This window comes from Prunus mume, linkage group LG5 (assembly GCF_029339155.1).
Source record: "Prunus mume cultivar Tortuosa linkage group LG5, ASM2933915v1, whole genome shotgun sequence".
NCBI lineage: Eukaryota > Viridiplantae > Streptophyta > Magnoliopsida > Rosales > Rosaceae > Prunus > Prunus mume.
The window spans coordinates 15096642-15113462 of NC_142702.1; the positions used below are offsets into that span (position 1 = coordinate 15096642).

Consider the following 16821-nt stretch of genomic DNA (forward strand, 5'->3'; position numbering starts at 1 on the left):
AAAACAATCTCAGTATTTTCTGTTTTTGGGCCACCGATGTTTTTGCTTCATTTTTATTCTCTGAAAATGAAAATAACCTCTTAAAACGTTACCAAACGGGCCTTAAATGTTTTAGATTACTTAAAAAATTCTGATAGGAGGGTTTAGAATCCAACTCAGCTGAATACAGCTGAACCTTCCTTCAGAATCATTGAAATCTGAATTGAAGAAGCCCCGTCTCATCCTAATACAAAAATATTAAAAGAAAAGAAAACAAGAGAAAAATAGCAACACTAACTCATTTCTCCTCCACGAGGACGAGAACGCGAACGACGACGACCATCCGCAGGAGCTTCCCAACCACGATTTTAGAACAAAGAAAACACTCTTCTTCTATATAGCTCCTTCAGACTCAGTAGCCCCTCGTCAGTTCTTCAAAACTAGAAACACAGTGAAAGAGAAAGAGATGGATATAGACTTTGAGGCGAGGGTGAAACCTCTGGAATACAAAGTGAAGGCAATGTCACGTGAGTCGCCGTCCCAGAAGGCGGGTCACGTGCTCGACGCCGACCTCCGCTCCCACTGGTCCACCGCTACCAACACCAAGGAGTGGATTCTTCTCGAGCTCAACGTACCTCCTCTCCGTCCCTCGCTTTCTACTCTAACCCTAACTCTAATCCAGCCTATTTTATGATTCACTTAATTTTGATTTAGTTTAAATTTTGTCTTCTGGATTTGGTAGGAACCTTGCTTGTTATCGCACATACGAATTTACAACAAGTCTGTGCTCGAATGGGAAATTTCAGTTGGCTTACGCTACAAGGTTAGTCAACTGCTTTTTTCTTTGTTTGTTTTTGTTTTGAGTATGGGAAATTTCATTTCTTTGTCTAACTCGACTCATGAAAGTTGTTTGCTTCGAATCCACTTTAGCATTTGTGGTATCTTAACATAATTGATTGTATATGATTTAAGGGTAATGTGAACTGCTGATATAGCTTCAAGCTTCAGTTCTGCATGTTTTAGATGAATTTTCTACCAAGTTGTTTGCTCTGGGGTTTTTACTTTATTTCGTTTTTTGAACAGCCAGAGACATTTGTAAAAGTTCGCCCACGTTGTGAAGCACCGCGACGTGACATGATCTATCCCATGAACTATACTCCCTGTCGCTATGTGCGAATATCTTGTTTGAGGGGAAATCCCATAGCTATTTTCTTCATACAGGTATGATATGGGAATTATATCTGCGACATTATTGATTTGATCTGCCTTAGCATATGAAATATGAATAAATCCATATGTGCTTGCTTGTGATAAATTTTATTTATCAAGCTTTGAATTTTTGGCCCCCCATGCCACACCATTTGTCCTTTTGTTATAGCTACCTCTCCAATGAAATAACAAGTCCATTCCCAATCGTTTGAAAATCCTAACTTTTCTGCAGTTATGAATATATATACGTGTATATAGATATATAAATATATTATTTCTCTTCGATTATGTCCTGCCTAATAACGATCCCATCATGTGATTAATGAATGGGAGTTTCACTAAAACACCCAAAATGGGAGTTGAAATTATTAAAAAACCCAAGCACTATTTAAACATATAAACACACCCAAAACCCATTATTACACACACTCAAAACCCATTTATAAACACACCCAAAAAGTTGACTTTGGGGTTGATTTTGGGTGTGTTTCTATGTTTAAATAGTACTTGGGTTTTTTTATAAATACATGTCTAGGATTGGGTTTATTTATAAATTTGTATTAATGAATCACATCTGGTCTCAGATTTATTGGCACTAAGGTTTCTTATATTTCTACCGTTTCAGCTTATCGGCGTTTCAGTGACTGGCCTGGAACCAGAGTTTCAACCAGTTGTTAACCACTTGTTGCCATCCATTATATCTCACAAACAAGATGCCCATGATTTGCATCTTCAGGTGGATCCAATTGTGCTATCTATAATGTTTACTGTGTACCCTGTTTTTGTATTTTTATATCTCTCTGCCCTCTGATGCCTACTAGTTTGTAGTTGCTTAAAGACATGACAAGTCGGTTGCTTGTGTTCCTTCCCCAACTTGAGGTATATTCATTTGTCTCAGATTTGTATATAATTTCTTTTCTTTCTGCTTTAGTCCCCTATTTCTCTCTCTCTTACCCTTATCTGATTTTCTTCTATTTTCTATTACACTGATGGCATTTTCTTTGCACCCCTTTCTTGCAAACGGTGCAGGCAGACCTTAACAGCTTCTTGGATGCTGCTGAACCTAATTTACGTTTTCTTGCTATGCTTGCCGGTCCTTTTTATCCCATACTTAATCTTGGGAATGAAAGGTATGTACCTGCTTAATATCTTTCATGCATGCTATCTCCCAAATCCAGCTTGCAATGGTCTTTGCTTGCATGTTGTTACAGATGATGTATATACTTTATCTTCATGCCTTTGCAACTCAATTGCTTAATTTTTGTGAGCACAAAGTGATTATTTAGAGTATTCTATGGTAAAGAATTTCTTATATGCTTGCTATCTAGAGTATTCTCTTTTCGTAATTTAACGATAACTATAGAAATATTCCGGAGTACCTTGGTTTTATTCTATTTTGAGCTTATAAGAGCTTCATATTTGACTTTTGGAATGAGAATTGATTTGAAGAACAATTTTTTTTTCAGTTTCAAACCTTTTAATCCTGTTTCTATCTTTCCTGATTGTATTATCTGTTACTGCTCCTTTATCATGTTTTATGGAATATATACATCTACCTTGATTTCCTCTTTCACCTTGATGCAAAATTGAGGTGACAGAGGGTGTTAAAAGGTTCTTAAGGGAAAAATAATTGATGACACGTTTGAGGGTTGGTTGTAGGAAGTAGGGTTTTAAGTGGCAATCTGTGAAAAGGTTATTTTAGGCAGATGTGCAGGGATATTTTTATTTTTGGGGGCCAAATATGCAGGGATTATATGGGAAAGAAGTGTAGGAAGTTTAGACCCTGTAGGGTAAGGATATCAGTTGATGTAATTAGAAGATTGTTGTTTGGAGGTTTGACTGGTAATCGAAGATTGTTGGGTGCTGTAATTGTACTAAAATAAAGTCTAGTACTAGTAGTTCAAGCGCTTTTGTTTGGTTAGTTTTGGTTGATAAAGTGAATTGAAGGATTGGAGTTTGTTAATTATGCGAAGTCTTGGCTTTGAAGGTCTGACACTGATTTGAAAGAGTTCCCTGAAAAAGCGCATATTGGCATCTTTTCGAATATGTTGTACATATATTAGTTCGGCAGGCTAAATGCTACTCTAGCGTTACCTGAATGGGGGTCTTTGGCAGGTTAAATGCCAATCTAGCTTTATGAGATTGGGGGCTGCCTTCTGCTTGGTCCGTTAGTTCATGTAGAGGTCATAAACCTTATCCTGTACTTAACTCTAAAAATGAGCTAAAATCATTGGAAATTCATGTATTTCTTTCAAGCCCAAGAATTACAGGCCAGTGTTAAGGTGCAATAACGAAGCACTTTTCTCCTTTTTCCTGTTCCAATGTTTAGTAAAGCGTGTTCCCATCAAATAATTGATTTCCAATGGTTCAACAATCGAAGTCCTTGCTAATTAAGTCATCTAAAAGCTGCATTAAACATTTGCACACCAGATGTCTATATGGACAACGATCATTTTTGGGAATGACACATTTGAAACATTTTGTTAAGTTTGCTGTTAGCCGTAAATTTGACTTTGTTCTATAATTTTTGGCATTTCAGTCATCATTGCTTGTGTAGATCTCTCATCTTTTTGCACTCTTATTACACATTTAGGTCACTCAGCTATGCCAATGTACTTACTATAATGTTGTCTTGTATTGATACTGCAGGACAGCTGCAAAGTCTTCAGGCAATATCTCAGACTCTGAAGTTTCTAAACATAGTCAGCTGTCATCAGCCTTAACCGTGTCTTCTAACTTTGAGGTCTCTTTTGTGCTCTTTTTTTTTCTTCATCATTGTCTTCTTTTCTTTTTGCCTTTGACTTCACATGCATAACTTTATTCCAATGTTCCCCTCTCGGGACTGTAGAACGGTGGCCTGTATAGAGGATTGATATTAAATGAACTTTTCATTATTTATGGTCTTAGATGATTTATAGCTTGCTCCTTCTATTGTATGCAGCCTCGAAGATCACGCGGCACTTCACCTTTCGTCCTGTCAACATCCAGTTCTATAGTATTCCGTGCAGATGCAATTTTTGTGCTGTTGAGGAAGGCATATAAAGATTCTGATTTAGGAATTGTTTGCAGAATGGTAATTAATGGGTCTCCTCACTTTTTCCTTTTGATGGTCATTTGGCAAGGTTTTAATTTTACTACATGATTGGACACTTGTATGCTTTTGATCTCAGGCTGCTAGAGTTCTGCATAAGCTTATAGAGCCTGTGGCACATGAAGGATCAACACCTCCTGGTGAAGTGACATATGGAGATGAAGCAGTAAAATCAGAAATAACTAATCCAGCTCCTTTAGTTGATTACTCAAACTTGTTTGGAGAAGAGTTCCAGTTGCCTGGTGATCACTGGGACTCAAGCTATCTTAACATCTTGGATATAGGAGCAGTGGAGGAAGGGATTTTACATGTTCTTTATGCTTGTGCGTCACAGGTTGATTACAGCAATAGTGATATTAAACTCAATAAATATCCTCTGTTATTCTGATGTCTGTTTTTTGTTCACTGCTATTCTTATCCATCCACTTACAATTTAACCTGTGATGTTTCTCAGCCTCAGCTCTGCAGCAAATTAGCAGATAGGACGTCTGACTTCTGGTCTGCGTTACCGCTAGTTCAAGCATTACTGCCAGGTTGATTGTACCACCTAATCGCTCTTCCTAGTTATTGTCATGTCATATAGATGTCCTAATAATTTGAAGTTCCACAGTCATTCTTAAAAGTTTTGGAAACCAGAATTCTGTCTTTCTGGTTAAACCCTAATGTGTGCCTTCTGAATGTTGCTTTGCAATAAGTAGTTTTATACTTAATCAGACAATAATACAGACATATATATGTGTTTATTTTTTAATGTTTTCTTCTTGGTCTGAAGTGGTAATTATTTTCTACTTTGTTTTTTATGTTTAAGCTTAGGTTCGTTGACCAATTGACTTGGTCTAGTTTGTTTCCACTTCTTCTGGGGACTGTTTTTTTCTTTGTTTGCTTTCAAATTTTAAGTTTTCTAGTATTACACATAATGGTTTTCTAAAACTTTTTTTTGCATTAAATTAGAAATTTGGATTTCGTTGATCTGATTTTTGAATTTTACTGAGAATTCTGGGGTGATTTCTGGTTGATCAATTTGTTTCACATGTTCTTCTTTGGGTTTTATAGCACTTCGTCCCTCTGTTAGCCGTCCGTCTGACATTGTTGATGATAGTTTCTCTCAATGGAAACAACCAATTGTTCAACAAGCCCTCTCCCAGGTTGTGCTTAATGTTAATGAAAATGATTTGTTTTGGCTTGGTAAATTTGATATTGTATTTTGACGAGTAGATCATATTATTCTGATCATGGTGTTATTACTGCAGATAGTAGCAACATCGTGTTCACCATTATACCGTCCGCTTCTTCATGCTTGTGCTGGCTATTTATCATCATATTCACCATCACATGTTAGTGACTTTGCTCATTTTTATTAGCCTGCTTAGAATGCTATCCTCGCCTATTCATCTCTATTTCTAATACTTTTTTTTTTAAATTTTTATATGTGAGAATGAGAGAAACATTCTTTGCATTTAAGAATATGACCAATTGGATGAAAAATAATATTCTGTTGATGTAGAAAAGGATGACATTGGTTGGTTCAAGGCATATAAATGGAATAAGTTAAATTTACTTGTGAGAATGTTTGATATTTTGTGGATACTCACACTCATAGCAGTATATATTCCATAAATTTAACTTCTAATAAGCACAAACCCATACTCTATTGCTCGAAGCTTTATTTTTCAAGAATCATATTGTTCTCACTTGGGAACAAACTGTGTTTACCTGTTTTGTCTTGCAGGCTAAGGCTGCATGTGTTTTGATTGATCTCTGTTGTGGCGTGCTAGCACCTTGGCTAAGTCAAGTGATTGCAAAGGTTTGTCTGAGGCAGATTTCTTTTGCTGTAACTTTCTCATAGTGTGGTTTAGTTCTCCCGTGTGTTTACACTTCTATTCGAACTTCCTCTTTTTGGTTTGAATACAGGTTGATCTGGCTGTAGAGCTTCTAGAGGATCTTTTGGGTGTAATTCAGGTATGCTTTTCAATTATATGAACAAGAAATATTAATGTTATAATGCTCTTATGTATCATCTCAGATTGTCAAAGGTAAGGAAGATAGGTTGAGTCATATATGCATACGATCAAACTTTGATGAAGTGACAACTGGGTCAGCTGTTAAAGTTGCTTGTTTTTGCACATGAGATATTTTTTGGGTTCAAATAAATAATAAAACTTTATCCAGGATAGAGTACTAGGTTTACATGAACTTTGAATGTTATGCATTTTCTGACAGCTAGCTTTTGTTTTCATTATGTAAAAACTCTGTCATTGCTCTTGTTTTAGGGTGCTCGCCACTCCCTGCTTCGTTCTCGTGCTGCCTTAAAATACATTGTTCTGGCTCTCTCTGGTCACATGGATGATATGCTAGGAAAGTATAAGGTATTGCATTCAGTTTAGTTTTCTTGTCATCATGAATGGTAATTTAAAAGTTTATCTGCTTCATTGTTTTGGTTTATATGTTAGTGTCTTGGATAGGTAGAGGGCTCAAATGTTTCTGTTTGGATAGTTAGAGTGTTAGCTTTTTGTAATGTCATTGTCAATTATCCCTTTTGGTATTCTTGAGATTTATAACCGCTACATAAGCTTACTTTTATTTATTGAGTTAAAAGAATCTTTCTATAACGGCTATGTTTCAATTTTTTTTTTTTAATAAAAAAAGATAACTTCTTTTTTGTGTACTTTTTTCCTTTTTTCAGGAAGTTAAGCATAGGATACTCTTTCTTGTGGAGATGCTAGAGCCTTTCCTTGATCCTGCTGTAGGAAGATTGAAGGGAATAATAGCCTTTGGAGATCTGTCTTCTGCACATCCAGAAAAGCAGGAAGAGAATTGTGTTATTGCCCTCAATGTAATTCGCACTGCAGTGCAGAAACCTGCAGTTCTTCCTTCACTGGAATCTGAATGGAGGCGTGGATCAGTTGCTCCTAGGTAATACATGCCTGTCTTAAGGAAAATTTTTAATAACTAGTTTTAAAAGGGAGTGGGGGATATTTGTATAAAAAATTGATTATAAATGCTATTTTGACTTGTTGGCTTTGCCTGCTCAACTCTTACTTTATTCAAATTCATGTTGCTCAAATGTATATGAAATTCCATATGGCTCTGAAGAAAAGATGAATAATCTTCTATTTATTGTTACCACAGTTCACAATGCATGAATAATCTTCTATTTACTGTTACCACAGTTCACAGTTCACAGTTCACAATGCACAAGTGAATGTTATCCTGTTGTTTCCTGCATACCACTTTGTTTATTGATTTTTATATTTCAAATTAACATTTTGTGTTTTCGCCTATGACAATTTTTGTTGGCTATATTGGATTGTTGATGGATATACAATTCTTGATGCAGTGTGCTACTCTCAATATTGGAACCTCACATGCAGCTACCTCCTGGAATTGACCTTCGAACATCTTCAGTCCCTAGACCACTGGAACCTGAATCTTTATCTGGTTTATCTCATTCTTCAGCTTCTCACCATGGGGTAGCTTCAAAATCAAACAGCCAGGATGAATTTGATGGGAAGATAGATGTTTCTGATACAGCCGTAAAAATTGACATTTCGGAAGACGCCAGTCTTCTTTTTGCACCTCCAGAACTGCATAACATTGTATTGACAAGTATATCCAGTTGTCCCAATGAGAACAGCTCTGTCTCTAACCATGGGGATTCTGGCTCTGAACCAAAACATCTGGTCGGGAAACATTTTCCACACAGGTTTCAAATTGACTTAAAACTAGATGCTGGTTTCTCTGCGGAATATTTCAACTTGCAAGCAGATTATTTCCAACTTATAACCTATCAAGACTGCGAGCTCAGGGCTTCTGAATTTCGGCGATTGGCCTTAGATTTGCATTCACAGAATGAGATTACCATTGAGAGTCATGATGCTGCTATAGATGCTTTGCTCTTGGCTGCAGAGTGCTATGTCAATCCATTTTTTATGATGTCTTTTAGAGGAAATCCAAAGTTAATGAAGGAGACAAACGTCAGTGGGATTAGGACTCCACAAAATCATGAAATTGGGACGCGAATGGTCTCTGGAAATTCTAAGAATGACCTAGAAACAATATCTCTTCTTGAAGGGAAAAGAGACAAAATTGTTCTTCAAATTCTGCTAGAGGCTGCGGAGTTAGACAGAGAGTATCGAGAAAAGGTTTCAGATGGAGGACTTAGTCCGTACTACACCGTAGGATTTGATGAACAAGTCATTCGGTTGTCTCCGCTTGATGTACAATCTGCAGATGCCATCACCTTGGTTCGACAAAATCAAGCTTTGTTGTGCTGCTTTCTGATTCAACGATTGCGAAGAGAGCAGCACTCCATGCATGAAATTCTTATGCAGTGTATGATATTCTTGTTGAATTCAGCGACTAAGCTATACTGTGCTCCAGAACATGTGATTGACATTGCATTAGGATCTGCTGAGTACTTAAATGGGATGCTAACATCCCTGTATTATCAGTTCAAAGAAAACAATCTGCAGTTGGAGCCAGAAACAATACATGGGATACAACGACGGTGGATACTGCTTCAAAGATTGGTAATTTCTTCAAGCGGTGGCGATGAGGAAACAGGCTTTGCAATCAATAAAAATGGTTTCCGTTATGGAAATCTGATTCCACCTTCAGCCTGGATGCAGAGGATTTCAACTTTTTCTAGATGCACATCCCCTCTTGTTCGATTTCTTGGTTGGATGGCAGTATCTCGTAATGCAAGACAGTACATGAAGGACCAGCTTTTACTTGCTTCTGATCTGCCACAGCTGACATCTCTATTGTCTACATTTGCAGACGAACTTTCTGTTGTAGATAATGTTGTCAGTCGAAAATATGAAGAATCAGGGGGCGAAATTGTTTCTGCATCCATTAAAGGATTTGAAGTAGCTAATCAGCAGCATCAGGACCAATCTTTTCGTGTCATTTACCCTGATCTCTTTAAGTTCTTTCCTAATATGAAAAAGCAATTTGAAGCTTTTGGAGAAACCATTTTGGAGGCTGTTGGGTTGCAGTTGAGGTCTCTTCCTTCCAGTATGGTGCCCGATATTTTGTGTTGGTTCTCTGATTTGTGTTCATGGCCATTTCTACATACAGAGCAGCTTTCTGCTCGAAATAGTTCTGACCATTTGAAAGGCTATGTTTCAAAGAATGCCAAAGCAATCATCCTCTATACACTTGAAGCCATTGTAACCGAGCACATGGAAGCAATGGTGCCCGAGATACCTAGACTGGTGCAAGTGCTGGCATGTCTTTGTAGGGCATCTTACTGCGATGTGTCATTTCTTGATTCTGTATTGTCTTTGTTGAAACCAATCATTTCATATTCTTTGTGTAAGGTGTCTGATGAGGAAAGGTCATTGGTAGATGATTCATGTGTTAATTTTGAGTCATTATGCTTTGATGAGCTTTTCACTAACATCAGACAGGGTGCTAACCAAGATAATTCTACTGAAAAAGTATACAACAGAGGATTGACAATTTTCATTTTGGCGTCTGTCTTTCCTGATTTATCTCCTCAGAGGAGGAGGGAAATGCTGCAGTCCTTAATTTTTTGGGCCGATTTTACTGCCTTTGAGCCAACTTCTTCTTTCCACAATTACCTTTGTGCATTCCAGAGTGTTATGGAGAGTTGCAAACTTCTGTTAGTTCAGACTTTGCAGTTCTTTGGTGCCATCCCACTGGAGCTGCCCACTGAGGGACAACATGAAAGTGGACTGGAGTCACATTCATGGTTCCTCAGTGATGTCTACTGTAGTTCAAGTCAAGATAAGGCCTCCGAGAAGTTAGAAGGTAACAATGTTGGTGCTGATATTGTGAATAAAAAGGTTTATCATTTATTTCCTGAGGAAATAGAAGAATTCTCAAAACACTTGGAGGTTCTTATTGGTAAGCTTTACTCGACGACTGAGCTATGTTGGAATCTTCATCATCAACTATCTAAGAAGATGACTATTACATCAACAGAGTGTTTTATGTACTCAAGATTCTTGGCATCAATTGCACAAAGAGTTAATGATGCTCTAGAAAATGACGCTGAAATTTCTTTCCCATCTACGTCAGTTGACCAGTTCCCTGATCATTGGAGGACTGGTTTAGAAGTAATTTCTGAGACCATTCTGACCCTTCAAGAAAACAGATGCTGGGAAGTTGCCTCTGTTGTGCTTGATTGTGTACTTGCTGGGCCCCATAAGTTTGGCCTTAATAGTGTGATTGGCTCCATCTGCTCTGTAATAAAAAGTAGTTCTTGCAATGCACCAAAAATTGCTTGGCGCTTGCAAAGTGATAAATGGCTATTGATTTTGCTTACCAAGGGTGTCCATTCCCTCAAGGAATGTGAGGTTCCTCTTGCTAATTTGTTCTGTACAATGCTGGGTCATCCTGAACCTGAGCAACGATCTATAGCCCTTAAGCACTTAGGAAAACTTGTTGGCCAAGATTTGAGTGGAGGAACTGCCCTTCAATCTTCCATGTTCTACAAAAATTTAGTTTCACCTGGATTTGTTACATCTGTTCCTGAGTCGATTATTTCTCATTTGGTTTCAAGTACATGGAATCTGGTGGTTGTCCTTGCTTCATCTGATGCATCATTACTTGTGAGGACTCGGGCAATGAGACTTCTTGTAGATTGTATCCCATTTGCTGAGCGACGTCTGCTGCAGTCTTTTCTCGCCGCAGCTGATAGTGTTCTTGGCTTGGGAGAGCTTGCCCGTCCAAATTGTGAGGGCCACTTGCTGAGGCTTTCATTAGCACTGATTGCTGGTGCTTGTCTACACTGCCCGGATGAAGATATCTCTCTGATTCCTCAGAATGTTTGGAGGAATATTGAGACTCTGGCATCGTCAAAGCCTGGTATCCACTTGTTATATTTCTCTAATTTTATTGAATTATTCTGGAGATGTTGGGAGTGAATGTTTTGTCTTTCCTTTTTTGTTTTTTTTAATTTTTAATTTTTCCCATTGTTCCTTTTCTAGATGGAAGGTCTGGGGATGTCGAGAAAAGGGCTTGCCAAGTCTTGTGTAGATTGAAAAGTGAAGGGGATGAAGCTAAAGAGGTAGGTAACAGGAAAATTATTGTTTATTGTTGTCATAGCATAATATGTCAAAGATATTGGAGTATATGCCAAACATTTTCCTTGGAACTGGTTTTCTTTCTTTTTAATTGTTTTAATCAGCAATTTGAAATTATCTTACTTATTAATTGAACCACATTTTACATGTAAGGTCCTGAGAGAAGTGCTAACTTCAAGCGCTTCAAAACAATCTGACCCAGATTTTGAAAGTACTCGTGAGTCCGTTCTGCAGGTGAGGAACATTTTAGAGATGATGTGATAAAATTTAATTTGATTGCAGAGAGTGATATTATTGATGTTATTGTAATTTTGTTTGCATTGAAAAATCTTTGCTTGATCACGCCATCCAACAAATTTAAGGTAGAGGAAGTAAGTTCAATCATGTATAATTTTATACGAAGTGAACACCACACATTTACAATCCTCTGGGGTAAATTTCTTCTTAGATGGTCATAAAGTTGTTATTGAACTGCATGTAGCACAAATTCAGATAAATTAACTTGGACTCACATTGTACATTGTAACCAAAATGTTATATTGTTTATTTATATTTTCCGAATCAAGCTAGGATTGCTTGCTAGAGGTCATTGCTTCTGTTATAAAAAGGGTTGCATTCTGACGTCAATACAATATTTGTATGTGTTGGTGGCATATTTGATCTTGTAGCATGTGTTGTTTAACAGATTGTTTCTCAATTTTCTGCTATGAATATTTTGCTTTTTAATCAATTTTAGGTCTTATTTATTTATAAAATTATTGGAGCTTTAAAAAGCCTAATTTGATACTTACAGTCATAACTGTCATGGTATCTATACATCTCAAATGCTATCTAAACAGGCATCCATCCAATGTTTACTTAACATATTGAAAGATTTAAAAAAAACATCTTAGAACTTTCTATTACTTTGATATTGCTGTAGACACTTGAAACAGATGAATTCTTATGTTCCCAAAATAAGAAAAACAGGATAACTATTCGTCTGTGTCCTATAAATGTTACAGAAGGAGGGATTAGGATAAGAGATGAAATTGATCTACCTCACGTCCATCTACTAAATTTTTTTTTTTTATATCCCTTGCTTTTTCCATGGGTTTCCTAGATTAGTTGTTGACTTATACTGCCTTTCCATCTCCTAGAAGCTAATATATAATTATTGATTCGTAACAGGTCCTTGCCAGTTTAACTTCTGCAAAGTCGTACTTTGATATTTTCTCAAACAAAATTGACCAAGAGGTTATGGTAAGCCTGAATTACAATTGTTGTTTTTCGTTACATTCCCAACTTATACATGTCTTTGTATTAACTGAATATGTCATAGGAACTAGAGGAGGCTGAATTAGAATGGGACATCCTTCAGAAAGAACATGCATTACATGAATCACCAACCAAGGATGGACATCAGATTCTTTCTCTAAGCTGTAAAGTTTTCTTTCCTTATAATTCCTATTACAGCTATTGGCCGTGGGAGAATGGTCATGTTAAAATTTGTTTGTGGAAATGGTAAACTTAGCACTTTGTTTTCAGCTCCTGTGGAAGATGATGCACGCCTTAAGCAAATAAAGGATTGCATTCATGCCTTGTAAGTGATAAAAATATTAATGGTTATTCATTCCTTGTAAAAATATTTTTACCACTTACCACACATGTACTGGTGACACCCTCTTTCACATCTATAAATACCTCTGAATATTACTTTCGAGTTCTTATTAAAATTTTGTTTTTTTTTACTTTGAAATTGCTATAGGCTGGTAACACAGACAACTTTGCTCATTCCAGGAAGTCTGCAGTTTTACCTCTAGTGTTAAATTTTTCCATCCCTAGTTTTAATTGGTATTAACTTGTAATAAAACTAACTGCTAGACAACACTAGATGAGCTTCAGAATATCAGCAGTCAGTAATCAGGCTATTTTACAATTTTTATTGTTAAGCTTGCATCCTTACTTATATTGAATTGCAATAAATTGTGTCGCACTGTCAAGTAGTACTTCTCCCAGGCGTTTTTATGTTGAAAAGAATGAGGTTCTTATCTTACTAAAGGATGCACTAGCTCAAATGTTGATTGTTAAGATGTTCTGAGTCCAATTTGCCATAGGATCTTATTTTGAAGGCACCTAATCTTTGATGGCTGATGAGCACCCAATTTTAAAATAATCAAATCTTACATGCATCAGCTGGACAAAATAAATAATATTATACATGTTAAATTCTTCAACTTTTGTGCCTATTTTTTGGGAAGGTTTCCAGTTTCTTTTAGCTTGGTATTTTTGTAGACTTCAAATTCAGTTTTTGTGATCTTCCTTTGCTATCAGAGAAAAGTCCAAGCTCCATGAAGACATAGTCGCCCGCAGGCAGAAAAAACTTCTTATGAGACGTGCCCGCCAGAAATCTTTTGAAGAGGCAGCTTTACGAGAAGCTGAGCTACTTCAAGAACTTGATAGGTGTTGCTTCCTTAGTGGCTCATCTTATTTTATATTGTACTGATTAGATATTTGTTGGTCCACAACTAACATATGGACTAATATACCAGGGAGAGAGCAGCTGAAGTTGAAAAGGATATCGAAAGACAGAGATTGCTAGAACTTGAGCGTGCAAAAACCAGGGAGCTGCGACAAAACCTTGAGATGGAGAAGGAAAGACAAGCCCAGGTAAAGGCCCTTTTCAGTACTGTCTTGATCTGCGATGAAAACCTTTTTCCATACTATCTGGATCTGCCAAGTTTCAAATAATTGACATTGGAAATGCTGGTAATTGGCAGATTATGGCAAATTTGGGTGAACAATTTGTCAGACCATGGTTCAGAGTCTTTGAGACTAAATATTATATTGACTTTGAAACTACACCTTCCCCTTGTATTCTTGTTGCATGTCTTATATTAATTTGACTATAAGGACCGTGAAGGCCAGGAGGACTTGGGGCTAACTGCTTTCTGTAATGCCAATATCCATTGGCAATCATGCTTTTCCCCTTCCTCCCTCTTTCCCTCTACCTGCTGATCTCTACATGTAGAGTTTTATATTAATGCTAGCATTCCTCCATCTCTCCCATCTCTACGTATCTATACATGTAAGATGTATCTATGTATGAATACATACATCATACATGCATAGACACCCACGAGAATGAATCAAGTAGATATTTTGAAGTCATCACTTGGAAGGAAATGATAATTCATCTTCTCTTTTTTGGTTTTTTGTTGGCAAAGTATTTGGTCATTCCAGTTTTCTGCCATCCCAAGTCCTCTGATAAAGTATCATTCTTTGACAAATTTATTAACTTGCTGGGGGAACAAAGTCATACCATTCAAGTTTATTATTTACTGTCATTCTGGAAACCTGATTGGAACTGAAAAGGTGGAAATACTGTATCTGTAAGTCATGGGCCTTTAAGAGGATGCATTTTCTGCAGTCTCTTGTTTCTGGGTTAAAAAAATGTTGTGTGTAATACTTCAGCGAAGAAGATTTGCATACTAATATCTTGAACCTTTTCCTTTGGCAGAGAGAGCTTCAGCGTGAATTGGAACAGGCTGAAGCAGGAGTACGACCATCACGACGTGACTTTTCCTCTACCTACAGCAGGTGATCCTTTTATGTGATTTGTGGGAACTGCTTAATTATTCTGCAGTTTTGTTCATGGATAGATAGTGTAGACTAAAATATTTATTTTTCAGTGGATATAAGGGTGCAGGGGCATGCCACAACAAATGTAAATTAAATATGAATCATGGATTATTGTTGGGCATACTTGTTTTGCTGCATCTATAATTATATGCTGCAATTACTTTTGGTTTAGACTCAGTTTGGTATATTCATTTTGCAGTCGGCCACGGGAAAGGTATCGTGAAAGAGAAAATGGAAGAGCAGGTAGTGAAGGTAGCACGAGATCAAGTTCTGGAAATTTGCAGCTTGAAACTTCTACTACCAGCTCTTCCATGGGGACCATGCCAACTGTGGTTCTGTCTGGGTCCCGGCAATTTTCCGGCCAGCCTACCATTTTACAATCTCGTGATCGTCTGGATGATGGTGGCAGTGGTTATGAAGAAAATCTGGATGGAAGCAAAGACTCAGGTGACACGGGTAGTGTTGGAGATCCGGACTCAGTTTCAGCATTTGATGGACAGCCTGGTGGATTTGGGTCAGGTCAGAGGCATGGTTCAAGAGGGAGCAAGTCCAGGCAGGTAGTGGAGCGGAGAGAACGGGATGGGAGACGAGAAGGAAAGTGGGAAAGAAAACATTTATGACTGATGACTTCAGAATTAGTGAAGTCTGGTTCTAGGTTAGGATACTCAAGTGTGTATTTTGTAAGGAGAGCTGTTGATAAGAGTTACGACGTGGTATCTTAATTTGGTGGTGATCTGATGAGGTCATCTTCATGTAACATACTTGTACCTTAAGTTATAAAAATGTTTTTAGTATTGGATAAGGTCGCTTTTTTATTTTTAAATACAAGAGTCTAAACTACAAAAGGGAGGGGGGTTTCTCACACACACACACTGTCATGGGGGTTCGAACCTCTTAGAGCCCATCTAGATTGATAGATTTGGGAGGGAGATTTTGGATTCGGAAGGTCCTAATACAAATCATCCTATTTAATTTTACTTTTAGCAAGTGTATTTAGATTAATTATGAAGAAAATTTATTCTATCTAATCATCATAAAATGGTAGGATTTTAACCCATTATAACTTATTCTTTTACATTTTTGAACCATAACTTATACCTTTCAATCATTCCCCAAATTGAAAAAAATTTCACCGTATTTCCTACAATACTCTAAGGCATGTTTACTAATCTGTATTTTGATGATTTGGATTGAGGATAATTAGATTCCAGATTCTTATTGAAGTTGTTTACTAAATCATATGAATTGAGGGGAGTTAGATTTCAGATTTCTATTGAAGTTGTTTATTAAATCATATAGAATTGGGATATGAGTGGTTCTAATTACTAAAATGTCCTCGTTGGGTTAGGTTAAAGTAGATGACAAAGTTGAAAATTTTAAAATTGTATGAGGATATATTGGGTAAAAAAAATGAATTACTAATGGGTTAGTTCTCCAGGAATTAAAATATCACATCCCGCCCAAGAATTGTATTCTTCCAAAATAGGAATTCAATTCTAATTTTATGTGGGTCCCACTTACTTTTTAATTTCTTGATATGAAGTAAACGTAGGAATCCTCCATACGTGGAATTCAATTCTTAATTAGTAAACACACCATAAATCCAGTTAGTTATCAAATCTAATGCAGTCCTAGACACCAAACAAGCACGAAACAGTGACTCTCTTCTCCCTCCTCCCTCCTCCATCTCTATAGCCTCTCTCTTCTATCTATATTTTCGTGTGTGTTTGTGTGTGTGACAGGGCTAGCCTATTGATTTTGGAGGTCCCGTGCAAAGAGAGATGCTGATGCCCCTATGTATACAAGTAAAAAAAAAAAAAAAAACTTGTAATCCATAAATAGGGATTCACCTTTTTTTTTTCTAGGCTC

General features: G+C 37.0%; 1 protein-coding gene across 5 annotated transcripts; it reads left to right on the forward strand.

Annotated features, from left to right (window-relative positions):
- The first annotated feature begins 165 nt into the window (after positions 1-165).
- On the forward strand, positions 166-15754 carry LOC107881249 (uncharacterized). Of its 5 annotated transcripts, XM_089053043.1 has the most exons (26): positions 166-610; positions 722-802; positions 1063-1200; positions 1814-1924; positions 2017-2067; positions 2218-2318; positions 3838-3931; positions 4130-4261; positions 4359-4613; positions 4734-4812; positions 5333-5424; positions 5530-5613; positions 6009-6083; positions 6191-6238; positions 6550-6645; positions 6963-7192; positions 7617-11113; positions 11236-11315; positions 11485-11565; positions 12502-12573; positions 12653-12752; positions 12859-12913; positions 13645-13773; positions 13863-13980; positions 14831-14910; positions 15152-15754. In XM_089053043.1, the coding sequence occupies exons 1-26, from the start codon at positions 446-448 to the stop codon at positions 15570-15572; spliced, it is 6465 nt and encodes a 2154-aa protein (XP_088909169.1). In that variant the 5' UTR covers positions 166-445; the 3' UTR covers positions 15573-15754. The 5 variants fall into 5 exon arrangements, with proteins under 5 accessions (XP_088909169.1, XP_088909170.1, XP_088909171.1 ...); XM_089053044.1 differs by lacking the exon at positions 11485-11565; XM_089053045.1 differs by lacking the exons at positions 166-610; positions 722-802; positions 1063-1200 and having other exon boundaries at positions 1808-1924; positions 2010-2067.
- Positions 15755-16821: the final 1067 nt, after the last annotated feature.